The following is an 18888-nucleotide window of genomic DNA, read 5'->3' as shown; positions in this document are numbered from 1 at the left end:
AGTGTTATGCATGCTGTGAATCTACATTTCTCTCCAAGCACATCGCAACAAGGTAGCTTTATACTTGTTAATTATTTTGGCATAATTGATAACATACCCTTTATAGAGGTTTAGTAATCTGTATGTGAGGGCTATTTACTAATGCTTGAGTAAAGAACAGTTTTTGGGTTTCCAGGGCTTTCGAAAATCCCTTTGGCTCTTTTAAAAGATTTTAGTTACAAATGAACACCATAAAGTTGTTACAAAAAGTGTTCCGCAGCTTTTTTCTTGAAGGTATTTTGTATAATAAAAGAAACCTAAAAGGACAAAGTTTCATGCCAGAGGAGGAGCAACGCCATCTAGAGAGATACTCACAGCATGGCAACCCAAATGTTGTTCTCATTAAAGCTTTATGAACGATCTATAAAGACTTGGTGAATTATTTATTAAAATTCATAAAACTCTTATAAAGGGTGGTTGGACCATCGCTGTAAATGATTAATACTCTGTTCTATTTGTGACATGAGATGCCATTACTTTGTCTGTCTGATGTCTGTAAACCCTTTACCATTGTTTTTTTTTTTTTTTTTTGGAACTGAATGATTTACTTTAAGATTTGTTTTATCCTAACCCACAATCCTCACCTAAATTCAAGGCCCTATCCCTGTTCAAACACGGGGCACTGCAACCAATCTAGCACCACCATCTGGGTAACAGAGTGAGTAAATTTACTGTCAGTGATCTGTTAAAACAGATCCACAGATCAATATGTCCCTCTCCCCATGTGTCCTTAGTTCCTGGGCTGGGAGTTGAACTCCTGGCAGATGTTGTGGATGATCTTGGGAACGTATTTGTAGAGGTTGTCAAACTCGTCCACGAAAAAGGAGTGCTCCTTGTCCGGGTCTGTGGCGATGTACTCCAGCTCATCCTGCGCTGCCCAGGCGATGCCAATGGAGTAGGCAATCACACCTGGATCACAGGAGAGGACAGGAAATGACACAAGTCTCATGTGTACGTGTCACAAAAGAATATCCTCTCTACAGAGAATTAGATTTTTAAAAAAGCACCATATTATTAAGTTGAATCATGTTAAGCCATAAAAGGAAGTGCTAGGCGTGTTTTGAATTGACATTTCTCTGCAGTCATCACATTGCAACAAGGTAGCTTTATACTTAATGGTTGCACATTTTTAGTTTTGTCACTGAGCTTTGAAAATGGGTCATACATTCTCTGAATATTTACTGATCTATCAAAATGTCTTTATTTTTCAGATGTATTTGTTGTGGTTGATCTCTCACCTTGGCGATGGACAGCCAGAGCAGGTGCCCTGACGTCATCATAGGACCGTCCGTCTGTGATGACGATCATGATCTTGCGTTTGTTTGGTTTGGATTTGCTGAAAAGCTGCTCTGCAGCGTAGGTGATGGCAGCACCGGTGCTCGTCCCACCGCTCCAGTAGTTGATGCTCTTTATGGCGTTCAGGAGCTCGACCTTGTTGTTGTACTGGCCAAAGGCAAACTCCAGCCTCTGCTCGTAGGTGTACTGCACAGCTCCGACCCGTGTGTCCGTGTCTGAGATCTCAAACTCACGTGTGACGTTCGCCACAAACTGCAGCACCGTGCGGAAGTTGCCGGTTCCCACACTGCTGGAGCCATCGATGACAAAGGCGATGTCATTGGCGTTGAGGCAGGTTTTGCTGCACACCAGGCGGTCAGTGTCACACACTCTCTTCACCAGCGGTTGCACAGCTTTCCTCAGGGCAAACCAGCTGGTTACAGGCAGGGAAAAGAAGCCATTTGTCCGACACACAGCCTGTGGGATGAAAAACACATGGTTTCAAACTGCATTGATTTAATCAAGCACTGACACACCTCTGTGCAGCAATATTCCACCTTGTCAACGAAGTTGGCCTCAACCAAGTTATGTTTTTCATGGTCATCGGGGCCCTCGATGGTGACAAAGAATATATTGATGCCAGACTCCCGAGCGAGCCGAGATGCCTCCTCCACCTTGTCGGTGGGCCAACCATCCACCAGGACCACGGCTACGTTAGGGGCTCCTCCTCGGTTTCCATTGGCATCACTGAAGTACTGCTTGTTGATGTAGGACAGGGCCTTTCCTGTCAGGGCACCAGGGGGCAGCAGGGACAAAATGATGCTACATCCACTTTATACCGACATCTGAGCTCACAATGCAGGCATGCATTCAGAAAGAGACAGGTTCAAGAAGTAGAACCAATGTGTTAAAAATGATCATATTTATATTTATATGATTATTTTGCGAGCTCTGTGTTTAGCAGACAAATACAGTATGTACACAAGCAAAATATAGTACGAAACTTAAACACTATGCACAGGGGCCTGTGTTGTATACAAAATGCACCCATCTATGTACACTGGTTTAAATGTATATTATCACCATAATAATCCTATCATTTAGTCTGCCATGGGGTGGTTGGTGGTTTAAAAGGCAGCAGAACAGTGGAGGCTCTGCTGGGGACTATGGAAGCTTCTATAACCACTCACACTGTCCCTTGATTAGAGAGCACATCTGGGCGAACGCAAATAACACTATTTTGTATCAGTATGCAAAATTTAGCAAGTCATAAAGACACATGTGGCTGCAAATGCATGCTGACGCACCAACCAAAGCGGAAAAACAGCACTTGCCCTTTGTAAGCTGACCCCCAAGGTCTGGTAAAACCAAAATGCTTTTCGGTCAAAGCAGGAGAAAAACACGGCTTGCAGAATCAGCACTGTAATTTAGCTCACAGTGTCTTGCATCAAATTTAGATTTAATTCTATCCTTGCATGTGAAAATGTGCCTGAGTAGTAAACCATGCGATAATTGTGTTTCCTTTCACACTTGTGTTTGTAGGCATTTACTGTAGCTGGCAGCTAACAGTGGGTCACTCACCCACATTGGAGAGACCTCCTTTCTGCAAAATCTTATCTATAGCAGACTTCACATCCCTGGAGTTGGAGTAAGACTTCAGATTGATCTCTGTCACAGGGTCATCCCTTCAGACCAAACAGCAAACAATCACATTATACTTCCTTATTTAAAATGGCATACAATACTGTAACACAACGAGGGCAGAAAGGTTACCCATATTGTATGATGCCCATCATGGGTCCGGCCACACCCACGTTGACGGCCTGAGCAACCTCAGTCAGGAAGTCTTTTTGAATCTTGAAGCGGCGCTTTCCAATGCTCCAGCTTCCATCCATCAGGAAGGCCAGATCCACTTTACAGTCTGCAAATGGACGCAGCAAAAACGTCAATGCAGCACACATTAATGGTACCCGGTGGAGTTTTTGACCACTGGTAGCGGTTTATAGCAATGTTTTAACAAGGCTACAAGCTACTTACAGGAAGGAAGAAATCCACGAGGTGTTTTTAATTCACACCACAGATGAGGACTATTAAACTCCCAATTTTCACAGTCTTAGTGATAAATCATAATTTTAAAAATATCCATTGACAAGTACTAGCAAAAAGAATGAACATACTTGGGTCTCCCTGTGACACAGGCTCAGGTGCTCTGGGCACAGGTTCTCGCTCTCTGACGCTGAAGCCTTAAAATTAAGAAAAGCAAATATTAGAATCAGTATTGAGTTAAAACATATTTCTGTGTCCATAGCAAACAGTATATGTTCCTATTTGGTCACAACAGTAGTGGAATCAGGAGGTGGAAAGAAAATTCATTACCCTCTTTAAGAAAAGCTAAAGCTTTTTTTCATGTAAAATTTCCTCTGAGCCTGGTGCATTGGCAGCTGCTTACTTTCCCAAATGTGAGCTCAGTATTTGTTGTGGCAAAAATTATACCAAACAGGAACAGATTTTATCCTCAAGCAACCATGCCATTTGACTCCAAATCCCTTCAATTACAGGCTGAGCAGAAACCCAAATGCTTTTCCTTGGAAAGCCTCTGTTTGGTTTGTACTTGCAGTCAGAAAGTTACTGGCAAAGCAACAATTTAGGCAGAAAAAGCAGCAGCCTGTGCAATGTGAGCTACTGTATGTTACCTGACTCGTAAGGGTTCACGTCTGGCTTCCAGGTGTCCCCTGTCTCCACTGCATAAATAAAAGACAAATCCGGCATTGACACATTTCTACTGTAAAGCAGCAAGTGACTAAGTAGCACTTGCAAGTGTAGCAGCAGGAAAAGGTTTTCTTTGGAAAAAAATATTTTCTCTGCATTCTTCCCAGGATTCGAAAGTGGAAGCAACAGTGATTTAGTGAACAGAAAAAAGATGATACATGATACACCTAAGGTGATGCCTTTGTAGTTGCAAACTCTGGTAACCACGGCTCACCTCTAGCATGGCTCGTATCCAGTGGCACGTTACGGTTGCCATCTGAGTCAGTGGATCGAGGAGCTGAAAGTGAAGACATCATCAGTGATGACAAACTGTGACAGATGGCACATGTCAAACAACTGTAATCACACCCTGGTATTACAGCCCGCTGCTGTCAGGTCCATGTTTCATTTGGTTCAGTGTGTGGAGGAATATTTGGGGGGCAATTTTGGGCCACATTTTGGTTTGACATTTTTGGTGCAAAGGGTTTGAGTAAAAAAATAGAAGGAAGAGAGTGAATGTTTTCCATTAAATGGCTAATTGGAACAATTAAACTTTGCTTCTTTGCAAGACTAGAAACAGTGGGAAATAGATGCCGTGGCCTTGTCCAGCTTTAAATGTACCATCGCTTGTGTACACAGGAAAACTTTCACCCGTTTTTCAGTGGTCACTCGCACATGTACTGTATGAACCACCCCTTAGGAAATGTAAAGGCATTTTTGTGGGATACTCACACCCATACATGAAACACACATACTGTATTGCCTGCGGTACAGATGAAAGCTCAAAAAAGCCAGGAGGCACTTCACTATAACTGGAAGGATGTCAGCTGTCAATTTAATTGGAAAAGGAAGAAGCAGAAGATACTCTGCAAACAAACAAGGAGGGTCACCGTGCAGGAGAGTGCAAGAAGTGTAATAAAAGCCTGTCACACATACTGAATAACCTACTCGTTCTATGGTAAAAAAGAGGGTCACTGATAGTCAAATCCATTCTGTCACGACAAAGTCAGTCAATACACACTTATAGTTTGAGCATTTTATAGCATTTGATCCCTGTTTGAGTTTGATTTAAAGTGTCCTTCTACTGTTGGACAATATGACCTTAAAAATAAAAAAAAATAAAAAAAAATTAAAATTCAGATTAAAAAAAATAAATTCAGATTGTTGTGCTAATTAAAGTTATTTTATTGTGTATTGATGTATAAACTCTAGATCTACTTTAAAGCCAAAACATGTACTGAAGTGCAGCCTTGAGTCTTAAATCTCAGGAGACAAACTTAAGAGGTTGACATATAGCTTGGCAAGTGGATTTCACAGGCATGTACGGGCACAATTGCCTATATATTTCCTAAGGGGCACCTCAAATGTGTCTGATAAAAACATACGCAATATTATTCAATACAGCTGTCTGCATGGTCAGCATAATGCCCAAGTTTCACTTGGTGTGCAACGACTGCAGTTATCCACCAACAATGAAAGAGTTGGTCAGTAGCTGCAGTCATTGTGCACTGGACTCTAGCCTCTAAAAACTACCAGAAGACATATCAAAGTATGGCAGATCTTCCCATGTAACTCTGCAACAAAGGACAACATGTTTTCTGTCATCTTTTAACTGTTGCAGGTTGGTGTAGGTAAAGAAATGCGAATGAAATGCCAACATTTCATTTAAACACTAATTAAAGTGTAAGAAGTTGTGTAAGTGTCACAAAGAGAATATATGTACAAATAGAATTTATATGTACAAATTCACAATCTATACATATGTTCAGAGTCTATACATATGTATGAAAATATGAACCTGAACCCAGAGACTTGTTAGAAAGAGAAAGAAGAAAAGGAAAACTTACGGTACGGTCCAGATTGATAATACCAGCGTTCATACTCTGAGATATCAGGCCTGTGATCCCGAGCTAGAGAAGGATGTTTTAAACCCGTTAGTATGCCCACAATTCATTTCAAAAACAAAAGCACACATTTCCATGGTTGTGATTGGTCAAATATTCTCCCCAACCAATCCCACACCAGTGGAAACAATGGCTTTGTGCAGAATCAGTCTCCTTCTAACATGCCCAAACATCAAAGCTGCTCTATGTCCTCTCCTCCACTGTTCACAGGAATTTCTCATATGTCAAGCATATGGCATGTAAATCCATTGTCCCGAGAGACACTCTGCATGTACTTACACGTGGAGCCAATTCAACACATACATGGTCAGCACACAAACATGCACATGCAACTTAAATGGATTTAGTGTGTAGTATTCTTCCACAGTGAATGGGCTCAGTACACCAGTGTTGTGAGGACTTAAAGGGAAATTGACTTACCTGAAATGTCAGGTGTGTCTGTCTCACTCCACGTGTATCCTGTGTCTGGAACTGCATAACTAACATCTGAATGTACAGCAGAGAAAGTGGAGGTCTCAGCAGCTACAGAGGGTACAGTCTTTTTGATGTTGGCTTAAACTAACGGCATTCCCATCAGCCTCTGCTGCGCTTTGTGCTTTGTATTTAATGCCTATTAACAAACTTCATCAAGATAACATGGTAAACTAAGATGGCAAAATAGATTTAAATACATTTGTGTTTTGAACATGTTACCTCAAAGTACAGCCTTCTAAAGCTGCTAGTATGGCTGACAGACACTAAAGTAGAGTAAGTAATTATATGTAATGTAATATACATATAATAATAAATACGTATATTTATATGGTCACATTGTTGGTATTAAATTAAAGCTTAGATTCAGTAAAAACATAAAAAAAGTTTTGACATTATAGCTTCAGTCTTACCTCGGTTTGTTTGAACGCTAATAAAATATGAGCATTTCAATTACAATATGTTTATATTTTGCTGAAGAAGGACGAGCTGATATTTTCTGATACCTGATGGTCGTCTCTCCCCAGGGAACCAATCAGGACGAGAAAAGGAAGGGGGCGTCCATTCCCTTCTGGGAAAAGCTGAGAGAAAGCTGCGTTCAGGACATGCACCAAGCAGGGGCACAGAGGTGACCTCTTTAAACTTGCTACATTATTAGTGGGGTATGCACAAGAAGAGCAGCCTTGAGTCTGACACTAAACATACAGTAGTCACTCAAACAGGACATAGCTGAGCAACCAGAGGTTGTTATAGCAAAGTTTAATCTTTCTCTTTCTACCTGCAGGGTAGAGAGGCAGAGTCATCTCTGAAAATGTGTTTCTCATTTCTTTCTGCTGCTTCTGGCATCAGAATTTATTCACACAGCCTTAGGTTTAAACTTGCACCTTGGCAAAGACATCAAGCATTTAATCAGACAACATTCTCGCCTTGAGTAAAGGTTAATTCAGATGTGACTGAACATTAGACGCCCGAACAGCTGAGCAATGCCATAACAGTACATCACATTTATCTTAACTGGCTGAGCCATGACAACACACTTCGGTTAACCCCTCCCTGTGGTGGATGGGCAGCTTACACAAACACACAGCCTGGGCTCTGAGGTTCCCATCCAGTGGCAGCTAGTGAGCAGGACCTTTGTTGACCAGGCCATGCAGGGGGAGCCCAGTCTGCTGGCCAGTGAAGCGTGGGACTATTATTCCAAAGTTGGTGTCAAACCAGGGACAGTATAGATAGTAGGACGCAGAGATTAAAATTATCTGCTGCTGGTCAAAGGCTCAATGCTACAGAGCGGACAGCAGTGTTATTCTTGCTGATGAAATAGGTGCTTCAAAAGGATTGAGTTTAACTCTTCCAATCATAGCCACTTCAGTAATCACTGCGGTCAGAAGGTCAGAGTGGGACTGGGGACACTGATCCCCACCTAAGATTGTTGCTCTGTCTACAATATGTCTGCAGGAGCTTTGGTAATATGCAGTTTCTCGGAAAGTCGTAAACCCAACTTTAACAGAAGTTTCTAAGACATCTGACCAAGGTTGTTCATCAATCTTTGTGGTTGTCAAGTTTGCAAATCTTAATACAAATGCAAACCTGGAAAAAATGTAACCTTTCTGGACACCTCAGCAGTAAGTTTGAACACCTGTCTGGGCCAGATTGGTGGCAAAGTGCAGAGAAGAAAACCTTTTAACCAGTAAATCAGAGTTCAAATCTCTAATGTCAGCAAGTGTCCTACCTGCTGCAATGTCCTTGAGAAAGACACTGAATCACTGCTGGCTTCAGGGGCACTGCTGATCCTGACTTCTGACCCCATGCAGAAAGAATTTCTCTGAGGCGATCAATAAAGTGTCGCATTATCTTCTATAAGCTGCAGCTTTGCGTAACTGTTCTCTGCTCTGATCAGACATTTCTGCAATCCTTAACTCAGCAGCAACAGGTTAGCCGGCTGAATGAAGAACTGTATTTTAGAAAATCATATCATGCAAACAACCGTCATTTAAATGGATATAGTCCTGTCTTTTTTTAGGGAACCATGGTTTTGCACTCCACAGAAGCAAAAACAGAAGCGGATTCCTCAGCAAGCCAAACCTCGCCTGGTTTAAATGGCAAGAGCTTTCTATTCCTGACAGGCTGGAGAGTGGACCCAGCTCCTGCAGCGCTGTGGACGGGATCACACATCTTTCAGGGAGCAACACCAGGCCTCTCGGTGCTGCTTCTGCTGCTTTTCATTTTCACTTGCCTCTCTTGAAGTGTTTACAAAGGAAAAGGATCCAGATGGGATCTCTCATAAGATTTTATTTTAGTACTGTTAGCACTACGCTCATAGTAGTCTAATCTAGGTTCAGAGTTTGCTGCTGTGCCTATGTCTGGTCCCAATATGCTGTGCTCATCTTTAAGGCATTTCCACATACTAGTTGCACATTCATTCATGCTGGCTACAGAGAAAGTTAAGTGTCTGCATCCATTTCCACCCACAGGGTCCCACAGAAACTAAACATTAGTGCTGCTCTGTGAACATTTCAATCATGGCTTTATTGCCTTCGCCTGTTTGATCAGACTTGTCTCCTTCTGACATCAGTGCATGTGTCTGTTCGAGGACTCACAATAACGGTCTGGAGGTACTTACCAGGGTTAGACTGGCTCATGGTTGGAGTCCGCTGGGGTGAGGCTGGCTGAACCCTGTTAAAAGCTGTTTGCAGCAAAGAGAAACAGATAGAAATGGGGGTGTAACAAAAGACAGCTTCAGGCCTGGGGCTTCATCCACAAATGTCGCTCAGCTGTTTTTATTTGAGTGAAACCGAAGGCATTTTCTCCACAGCAAGATATAAGAAATAAAAGGATATATGCTGAGAGTGTTTACAGGCCTGAACTCGGCCTCGTTTGCCTCTTTTCATCTCAGAAAAGACAAACATGAATGAGAGGATGTGCCTGATGACAGAGAACAGCGGCTATCATGAAAGGAATGTTAGCTTGATAAAGAGGATTAACGGTGACCCCAGAGGTGAAACTCACAGGGGCCTATAGGCCAGACTTACACCGGGTATACATCTCCTGGATTCCTGTTCCAACAGAGACACCTGTCCCCCATGCTGCCCTTGTCCTGTCACATTATCTGCCTCTTTGTTACTATGTTTGTGTGTGTTAATACTGATACTAACCTGAGCCAACTGGCGCGGATGGCTGTCTCCTGATAGTTGACCCTGCCTCCTGTCTGCGCAGACCTGGGACCAAAATTGGCAAATCATATTGTGAGACATGAAACATGACATGAAATAATATGCATTAGCTTACACACGCCAGCATATAAACGACTACTGTAACAAATTTTACAGTGACTGGTGAACAGAGCAAAGCAGTTACAAATACAGTAACAGAGGCTTGCATGTCTATTAAATAGTGACTGAAAAATAAGGGAAAATAAATAAATGCTTGCTCATACAGAGTGAATATAGTTAAATCTAATTCAGTGCTGTTTAATTTGAACAACAACACGTTTTCAGTACATTCTGGACCGGACCTGTGTAAGCAGACAGATACACTCCTAATGCACCATGCAGAGTTTATTTCTAGCAGTGTAAAAGAGAAAAAAGCAGAGGAAACATAAAGCAAAGGTGCGGAAAATGTTATGCCATCCAAAGGTAGAATGAAAAGAGACACATCGACATTAGAGCTGGGTTTACCTGCACTGGCACGCTGTGGGAATCTACTTGGATAACCACTTCCTCTGAATACTTAGAAGAAATGTCATGGTTTAGTTAAACTTGAAACACTGCGCTGTAAAGATCTTTCCAAGAGCTGCAGAGTCGCTGAGAGTATGGACATACCTTGGCTGGGACTTTTTCCTTGAACATTCTGTGACTGTCCTATACCAATAACACAGTGTGGGCAAATTTAGGGCAAACATCTGTAAATTATCTACAAAAATATCAAATTCAACATAATTTTGATATTAGTATAAATCAGTAGCTAAAGTCACGAGCTTACTGTTTTAGGTTTTGGCTCAAGATAAGTGAGTTGAAGTGATTTCAGCTATTGAATTTGCAAGTTGTGCCTTTAATAATGACAAACTTGGCTTATTTCTTTACCACTAAATTAATGATAAATCCCCATCAATTCCCACATATGCATTCCACCGTACAGTATGTATGCATAACAAACACCCCATGCTTGATGTAAACACACTTTCCTGCACACCCCCACTTGTTAAGCAACACCAAAGCACCTCCTCATACCCCTCATACCCTTTTGCTTTGCTTCACTTACTTGAACCTGCGGCTGCCACAGAGGCAAGGTATGGGTGACTGCTGCCTACATAGAACAAAGACAAATAGGGTGCCAATATGGAGAGGAAAGAGATACTGTTACAGAAAATGAAGGAGAAAGAAATGGTTGGGAGGTTCTCTGGCACATGGCCCATCTTATTTAAACACATACCTTCAGATATACTGATGCACTGTCTACTCACTGTAGCTGCACTTCTATCCAAAACAGGGCAGATTACCATCTGATAATGTTTTTAATAAGAGTGATGAAGGGTCTGGTGATCAAGTGTGCCGTTAAGTCAGGGAGCCAAGAAACTGTACAGCGTTGTATTAAGTTCATCACAGAGCAGATGTAATTTGTTACAACCGCGGCTGTGAGTTGTAATTACCAGCTTCAATCTTTTAGTTTCATCACCCAGTTTCACACAAATTAAGGCTTGTTCTGGCAAAAAGAGAAATTGTAATTATGAGCAGCTAATGTTGTTAGTTTGGGATCAACCAGGTGGCACAGTGGCTGCAGTGGATCTTCGTTGGGTGATTGGTTTTACTGGATAGTTAGTAGCATCCTGCATCCAAGTAAAAACACAATCATCTGCATAACATACATGGATCCATTGATTTTTACGAAAGAATTAACTTTCTGTACATGTATGTATGCAAAAAAAAAAAAAGGATTCAAATTGTAATGTTTCTCTGTTTAAATTACCTGCATCTCTGACTTTATGGACAACAGCTCGAGCCTTTGCAATGGTGGTTGGTGGTGGAGGAGTAGTGGTGGTGGTTGTAGGAGCCATTGTGGTGGTGGTGGTGGTGGTGGGTTCAGGTGTTGTAGTTGTGGTGGCTTTAGGTGTTGTTGTCATAGGCAGCACCGTGGAGCTTGTAGGTCCATCATTTGTATCTGCATGGAGATGACAGATGAAGATGAAGATGGAGATGGATAAAGAGAAGAGGAAGACTGGCTGCAGTAATTGCTGTAAAACATTCTTTACATTCCTTATCAGCCTGCTGCGATCCGACTCTTCTTTCCACCAAGTTCAACAAAACTGACATGCTCAGGGAAATCTATCTATTGACCCTTTGAACCCAGGAAGCAATGATATGGTGATTTGTAGACCAATCTAAGCTTGGTGGGTTTTAATATTTCAAATCATAGTAACGTCACATGCTTGATGTGTGTGTAAAGGTAACCATCCCCTCACTTGTGTTCACGTAGATTGCTCTTGAAGGGACATAGTCCAGAGTAGATGGGTAGATCACTCCTTTCTTGGGCTTCCCCACTGAAATACACCATAGACAGCTTTTGGCTGGAGAGCTGGTTGTAAATAACTGTGTTCAGATCAGTTTACATCATCATTCACACCTGAGACAACAAATGACTCCCTCCACTTAGGCAGAGACAGAGAGCGCACCCCATTTGAATTGCTGCCTTTGTAGACACTCTGTCCAGGCATCTTCCTCACTATCACCTTTCCTCCCGAGTTGTTGATGATGCCACTGTGGACACAAAATGTTCATGAGATCCAACTATTAAAGACAGCTCTGACTGCCATGAAGCTTTATTTCACTTTAAATGCTCCACTGGTAACCTGTGAATGGCTGCGTTGCAGATGCTGGAGATGGACGCAAACACGCCTGTCCCATAGACTTTCTGCTTTGTCTCTTTACAGTGTGCAGGACATTTGACTATGAACTCTTGGAGATTGATCTTTCCCGCTCTGTCATCACACTCAATGTCTGGAATAACTGCAGAGGGAAGAGGAAGCAGAGCAAGATGGTTTGAGACACAATTTTAGACAAGTCAAGATAGTTTTTAGATGCTGAGTTTATTTTTCATAAGAGCTTCAATAGCATTTGACCTAAATTTGAAACAATAAGTCAATAAAGGTATTTGTGGTTTGACAAAAAGTAACCTACAGCTATGTTGATAAAAAATTAAGATAATTGTTGGAGATATTTCCAAGTACAATTCCACACATTAGCTAAGTCCATAGTGACTTCTAAGGCAGATAAAATAAGCATGACACCACTTTGAGCTTTATAGTGGTCAGTTCAATAACCACTTAAATTTTCTTCATAAATGTATCAAACACTCAGAAGAAAGATCAATGATGTGACTGTATGCGTGACGCTTCACATTAGAATACATTAGTAAAATGCTGCTGAAACCATAAAAACAATAAACCAACCCCCTACGACTCGCAAAATACTACAGTGGAGAGGGCCAGTGAAGACAATAACACTGTGACGGAATATAGATTACAGGCTTGCTAGTTAATTAGGACGATGATGATGTCTACCTTGCTTTGTTTTCTTGTTCTTTGATCCGTCAGGCTTGGCCGAGCAAGCAGAAGACAGGAGGAGAGCTGCGAGGCGAAGCAGCGGGAGATTCACGTAATAGCAGACAAAGACACATAATCATCAGTATGTTTACTGTGCACACAAGACCTCTGTAATGGAGGATGCTGTTTCTTTGATGGCATTAATGCACCAAAAAAATGGATTGTGGCAGAGTATTATGGAAATAGGAAATGCTGCAGTCACAGATGATATGTGATGATAAAAACCAGTGTGCTCCTACAGAAGAGACACATGGTCGCTCACCGAGGCAGACGGCAGTGAGTGACGCTCTGATCATGATGGCTGGTGTGCTGGTTCAGCAGGTCAACCAGATGTCCTTGTGTAACCTTTCAACCTTAGAGAGAAAGAGAAGAAAGATCACATTTACTCTTTTTTGTGTCCGCTGCAAAGAAGAACTCACTGAGATTTTCGGAAACACCAGACATAGTGCAGTATGAATTGCACATACATATAGAGCTCACCTGGTTTCCATAGTTGAAATTTTTACTATTGGAAAACATTTATATAAGCTTGCAATGTTGCCCCTGCTGAGATCAGTCAAATCAAATATGACTTGCACTTCAGATTGGCTCAATTATTAATGTTCGAGTTATTGAGGTTATAGTAAGCATTTGCCAATCTGAAACTTCCCTGCAAACATCTGGGTTCTGACACGCAGTTGGAAGGAAGAGTCCTCCCACTAATATCATGGGAGTCAGGCTTAATTAGAGAGAACACGCAGACATAATTTAATGTATAAAGAATGGGGAACTGCGTTCAATCACATGATTCTTTGTTTGACAACAACAACCACATGAAGTTGAATAACTGTTTGAAATATAGTCTGTTTACAGTAGACACAAAATATCTTGCCTGTGTTAACAAGAACAGAAGTGGGACGCCAAGACGTCATTCCAGACACTGCAGGCCTGTCGTAATGATAGTGCCACTGATAACCACACTCAGAGCTAAAACACACAGCCAGAGAATAACTTAGTACACAGGCTGTGGGATGAACTATACAACCGGGAGCCACCACAGTCCCTGCTGTTCTTACTGGGGAGAACATGACTAAGACCTCCCTGTTAACAAAGCAATGCTGCACCTCCCACCAGGGCGGCGTCATGTCCATCACTGCTGCCACACACCAGCAGATTTAGTCTGATCAAGTGGGAACACGCGATCATACAACAACCTTTGTGGCAGGGTCAGGTGGGATGCAGTTCAGACTGACATGTATATTAGCAATCTGAAGTACCTCTCTCATTTAAGAAGCTGAGTTTTAAAGATTGCTGGTTTGGTTAATCCGGGTGGTTAAACTAGTCTTGACGTCTTTATTCGAAGACAACTACTGAACAAGGCTCCAGTGCTTTGGTCACTAGTTGTAGTCTAGTTGTATTGAAAGCTCCTACGTGTCAAAGTGTGACAGTGACAGACTCAGAGGCAAAAAAAATCAAGGGTACCTGCTACAGTCAGTGGAGCCTCATCACCAAAGAAAAACCATTGGTGTTATGATGATTTTAGATGGAAAATATATATTGTTGTTAAGTTTATAATTACCAGCCATGTGTTGAACTGGAAACATGAAACAATGGTAACTGTATAACAGTAAAAGCAACAATTATGGCCCCAAATAGGACACTTTTATTTGGGCACCTTAAGGCACTTTTGCAGTATTGGTTTGTTTCTGTGGGCACCAGGGTGGTTGCCCCCCTTCACCTATGAAGTGTGAATACAACATAAACAAAATTGATCCTTGAAAGACAAAAGGGAGAAAAACTAAATCCTTCGACAATGTTTATTCCCAGACTGTCTAGGGACAAAAAAACAAAACAAAAAAAACAAGGCAGACTTTACTGTGTGTTTATCCTCAGTGATTGTAACTGTTGGAGAGGAAACTCCCATAATCAGCTCATATTTAAATCCTCATATAAAATCAACCCTAGTGTTTGTAAAGTGTTTTCTAATCTAAGAGGGGAAAACATGAATGTCGATGCAGTAGTGATAGGACTTTCCCCTGATACAACCCTGCATTTTTATCTGACAATCAAGAGCACTGACATGGTTTTTCCACAGTGTTGTGCTTTGACAGGCGGCTAGATCACTGCTGCATAACCAGGACAACAATTTGACCTTGCGGGGGTAGAAAATTGAGGCTGTGAACAAGCCGGGACAGATATGTACATCTACAGTACAGGAGAGGTGAGCATGCTTCACTGTCTAAAACAAAGTACAAAAGCGAAAAGGATTTGTTTATGGCTTCTCCTCTGACCATTTTTTAAGACAAGCGTGACATCATTGAATGAAATGTACAAAAATTTTAAAAAGACAATAATTTGAGACTTCGAAATGTGTGCGCTCAGCATGAGCCTCTAAATGCCTCCTTCTCCAAACCATGAAGTGCAGGGCAAATGATATCCTTTGACAAGCGCTGTGGGGAGTTTCCTGTACAGTAGATAATAGATTGTCAGAGGACATGCACACACACACACACACACACACAAACACACATATACAGAAATCTGGGCTAACTTATCACACGCTTGAATGTCATTTTTGTGAGGGCTTATAGACTACCACCACCACCATCATAGAACTAAAACACACCTGTGTTGAACTTTACAGATGAATTATACTTGCACCACAGCTTCAGCTCACCTCTATCATCACATTAGTTATATTCTGTACTATACTGAGCATCTCCAGCATCTCATTTCAGCTGGGTGGGAGCACAACTCAAACAAACAGTCTACATGCTGACAATAAACTGTATAAAAATAGACAATTTTCACAGCCACAGCAAAAGATGAAAGGTTTAGTGTTGCTACCTCAGTCACTGTGGAGAAGTCGACAGCTCAGACAGGTCACATAGTTTGGGGAATTAAAGTGCAATTCAATTGGGGTAAAGTTCTTACTACAATGTGGATTACAGGCACAGCACAACTTCAGCCAAGATTACACAACGTAAAGCTGTTTTGCACAAAGCCTACTAGGCTGCTGTTGCAGTAAAATTAACATTTTCAGCTCCTGCAGGAAATTTCTGGCGGGTTTGGTGCATACACCAGCAATCTGATAATACAGCATGGAAATCACACCTGGCAGCAGTATTACTGGTACACATAGCTATAATGCAAACAGGATGCAAAGAACTGGTGTGTGTCTATTTCAAAAGCCAGGACACAATGGGTTCTCAAAGCATGGGCAGACCACACACACCTGTGACTGGCGCACCATAGTCTGAGGGGTGTTTGAAGAAAGATGCTGATAAGCACTGATGGTGGACTGACCTTTTGAAAAGGTTTTCTATTTCCATCAGTAAAGGTGAACTTTAGGGCCATGCAGCTTAACTCCATTTCATGCTTTCTCCATTTTAGCAGCACCCACATTCCTTGTGGACCCACAAAGCACTAAAGGGAGCTGAGGCTTTCTTGGGTCTCATAACCAGCTGAAAATTTGTTTCACCTTGCCTATAGAGAGGCAAAGCTTACACACACAAACTCCAAGGTAGTGTTAAATCATTCAAGCATGTCAGAATTGTACTGTAAGCAATTTATGTGCCAAGTGTTGTAGCAACAAGCCAACTAAAGAGACATACGATACAAAGGAAAACTAACATGTCTATACAAGGTCATTTCTGTAGCCTTTTGGGCTGCAGCTGCTGCCAGGACACTGTTTGTTTACTGAGCACAGAACAGGCTGAATTACTTTAATTCTTGGCACTAGTTTAGATGCAGGCCGCGGCCTGTAGTGTGCAGCTGGACATATTGTATACAGACCACCTGTGCTTCTTCAGGCTCTCTCGAAGCACAGAGAAATGCCAAACACTATGCACAAAAAATAAAAACGATATCTGAAGAATTTACCTTGCTCCTATTAAACTTGTAAAAATTAGCTATTTCAAAATAAAAGCTTTGGCAAACTTAGTTTAAAAAAATAAAACTGGATCATCATCATAGCTATGGTATGATATGACACGGCTTAATTCATTCAGATAAATGAATTAAGCTTCACTTCATCAGTCAAGGAAAGAAGACGAAGGTGCTTACTAAAAAAAATGAAATAAAACAGTTCAGTTAACTATGAACAACATTGAGCTTAATTAGGAAGCCTGTCAAATTCCACACGCTCAACTCTAATGAACCAGAGCAAATATTTACAAGGGCAAAAAGTTTTTTTTAATGCCAATCGCACGTAGTGTTCCTTAAAACAATCAACAGACCTATTAGGACTAAAATGCGCTTAAACGCAGTGAGCGTTAATTGTGCGCAATTACGCATCACTTAAAAGTCATTCTCGCCACGCAGCAGTAGCAGCGGCAAAAAAAAAAAAAAAACTTACATAATAGCGCTCAGTTTTAAAGTCTCATTAAAAACAAAGCAACAAAAAGAAACTTACCAGGGACGGTGGAATAATCCTCAATGCGTTAAAAGAACGTGTTCCCTGCGCAGTTTCCTCTCCAATTCTTATTTTTTCATTGAAAGGGAGTTTGGATCGGCGGACCAGTGCGTGCTGAACTCTTCCACCTGGACTTTTACTGCTACGTGATCGAAGCGCTCATTAAAAGTGGAAAACGGGACGGGGCCAGAGTTTCCTCTCTTTGCCCTTCCCACTCCAACCTCCCAGCGCTGCAGGCAGAAGAAGATCAGTAACCCGCGGCTTCTAGAAGAGGATGCAATGAGCCGGAATCCTTTTTTTTTTTTTGACAGGTATGACAGAAGCAGCCAACACATAATACAATTTTTGTATGGTTTTAGCATATCCAATAGGAAGACTGCCTTCACAGTATAACCTTCACCAATTAAGTTCTGGATCTTTAGACGTTTGTTATGGAAAGTAGGAACCAGCCATAATTCTGTCTTGCTGTTATTCAGCCCTGTCAGCCCTCTGACTGACAAATAAAACAGGCAAGAGGAGAGTGTCATTTCTCACCAGAGCAATCCCTCCTCCTCCACCCAATAAACCAATCAACACCTGTTTGGGAACGAGACAAAGTTACTGTCACCTCTTGTTTGTGGCTTTTGTTTGCTGTTGTGGTCAACAGTAAATCCCCCTGAAAAAGTTCCTCCTAACACACATGCAGCTCGATGGCAACGCTAACTAACACGAGCTTGCGTGTTTATGCAGATTGGCATAGATCCTTCAGAACGTTTTGTAGGATTAAACCTCCATGGCTCAAGTAAATACTTTCTCATAGATGCAGATAAAAAAGATCAGGAGTTATTTCATAGTTGCTCATTTCTGTGTTAACATTAGTGTGAATTTGTATTTGTAAAATAGAGAGCTCAGTTCTTCTAATGAAGAACTTTGCTCCAACCTGCTTTTAATAACAGACAAATGGATGAAGATGTAAAACGACACATTTCTATAAGCAGACAGTATCTTCTGGGAAATGTGTAGAAATCTGATCTGGCACATTGTGATGGCACATCTGCCATTTCCAAAGGAAATAACAGATGTGCCATCCCATGATTCAACTGTGGACATTTCAGCGTTTCCAGATGTTTTCATATATCTTATGTATTGCCTCATTACTGAGTGGACATTTCATCGAGATGGTTACAGTATGAGAAGCTTCACAGACTGCATTTGCCCATAGTATATGTCGCTGTTGCTGTTTGAAGTCAATGACTGCAAAAGAGAAAAGAAAGGACAAAACTCTTTGTAAGAACTGGAAATGAAAACTATTTGAAACAGGTGTGAAATTCCACTCGAGATTCTGAAAAGAATTAACATTATTTACACATATACAGTAGTTTATTAACGTTAGTATACAAAAATACTCTCAATCTTTACTTGTATTTCAAGTAATGGTTTAACCCTTAGATGCACCAGTGACTAGACGCTATCTAAATAAATAC

The 18888-nt window shown here is 41.4% G+C and overlaps 1 protein-coding gene across 10 annotated transcripts; it reads right to left on the bottom strand.

The window, feature by feature from the left end:
- Positions 1 to 552: 552 nt before the first annotated feature.
- vit (vitrin) lies at positions 553 to 17891 on the bottom strand. 10 transcript variants are annotated; one of them, XM_067525348.1, is made up of 23 exons: positions 17426 to 17888; positions 13295 to 13385; positions 12991 to 13056; positions 12280 to 12436; positions 12054 to 12187; positions 11893 to 11970; positions 11400 to 11591; positions 10695 to 10739; positions 10256 to 10294; positions 10112 to 10162; positions 9590 to 9652; positions 9058 to 9120; positions 6944 to 7018; positions 6387 to 6452; positions 5910 to 5972; positions 4298 to 4360; positions 4008 to 4055; positions 3492 to 3557; positions 3088 to 3235; positions 2896 to 2999; positions 1872 to 2098; positions 1278 to 1791; positions 553 to 948 (listed from the first exon to the last, which is right to left on the bottom strand). In XM_067525348.1, exons 2-23 carry the CDS (start codon positions 13326 to 13328, stop codon positions 770 to 772), a joined length of 2475 nt encoding a protein of 824 aa, XP_067381449.1. In that variant the 5' UTR covers positions 13329 to 13385; positions 17426 to 17888; the 3' UTR covers positions 553 to 769. The 10 variants fall into 10 exon arrangements, with proteins under 10 accessions (XP_067381449.1, XP_067381479.1, XP_067381465.1 ...); XM_067525378.1 differs by lacking the exon at positions 11893 to 11970 and having other exon boundaries at positions 17426 to 17891; XM_067525364.1 differs by lacking the exon at positions 4008 to 4055 and having other exon boundaries at positions 17426 to 17889.
- Between the last annotated feature and the right edge of the window lie 997 nt (positions 17892 to 18888).

The sequence above is a fragment of the Channa argus genome, chromosome 1 (genome assembly GCF_033026475.1).
Source record: "Channa argus isolate prfri chromosome 1, Channa argus male v1.0, whole genome shotgun sequence".
NCBI classification, from domain to species: domain Eukaryota; kingdom Metazoa; phylum Chordata; class Actinopteri; order Anabantiformes; family Channidae; genus Channa; species Channa argus.
The sequence above is the reverse complement of the archived record's forward strand: the minus strand, read 5'-3'. Positions and strand labels throughout refer to the sequence as shown.

What these genes read in the sequence shown, in the direction of transcription:
- vit (XM_067525348.1), bottom strand. Translation starts at nt 13,328, where the DNA reads ATGATCAGAGCGTCACTCACTGCCGTCTGCCTCG. An exon ending in AGCAATCTACGTGAACACAA is followed by an intron (nt 11,592 to 11,892) that starts GTGAGGGGATGG and finishes ATCTCCATGCAG; the next exon opens with ATACAAATGATGGACCTACA. An exon ending in AGGAAAAAGTCCCAGCCAAG is followed by an intron (nt 10,163 to 10,255) that starts GTATGTCCATAC and finishes ATTTCTTCTAAG; the next exon opens with TATTCAGAGGAAGTGGTTAT.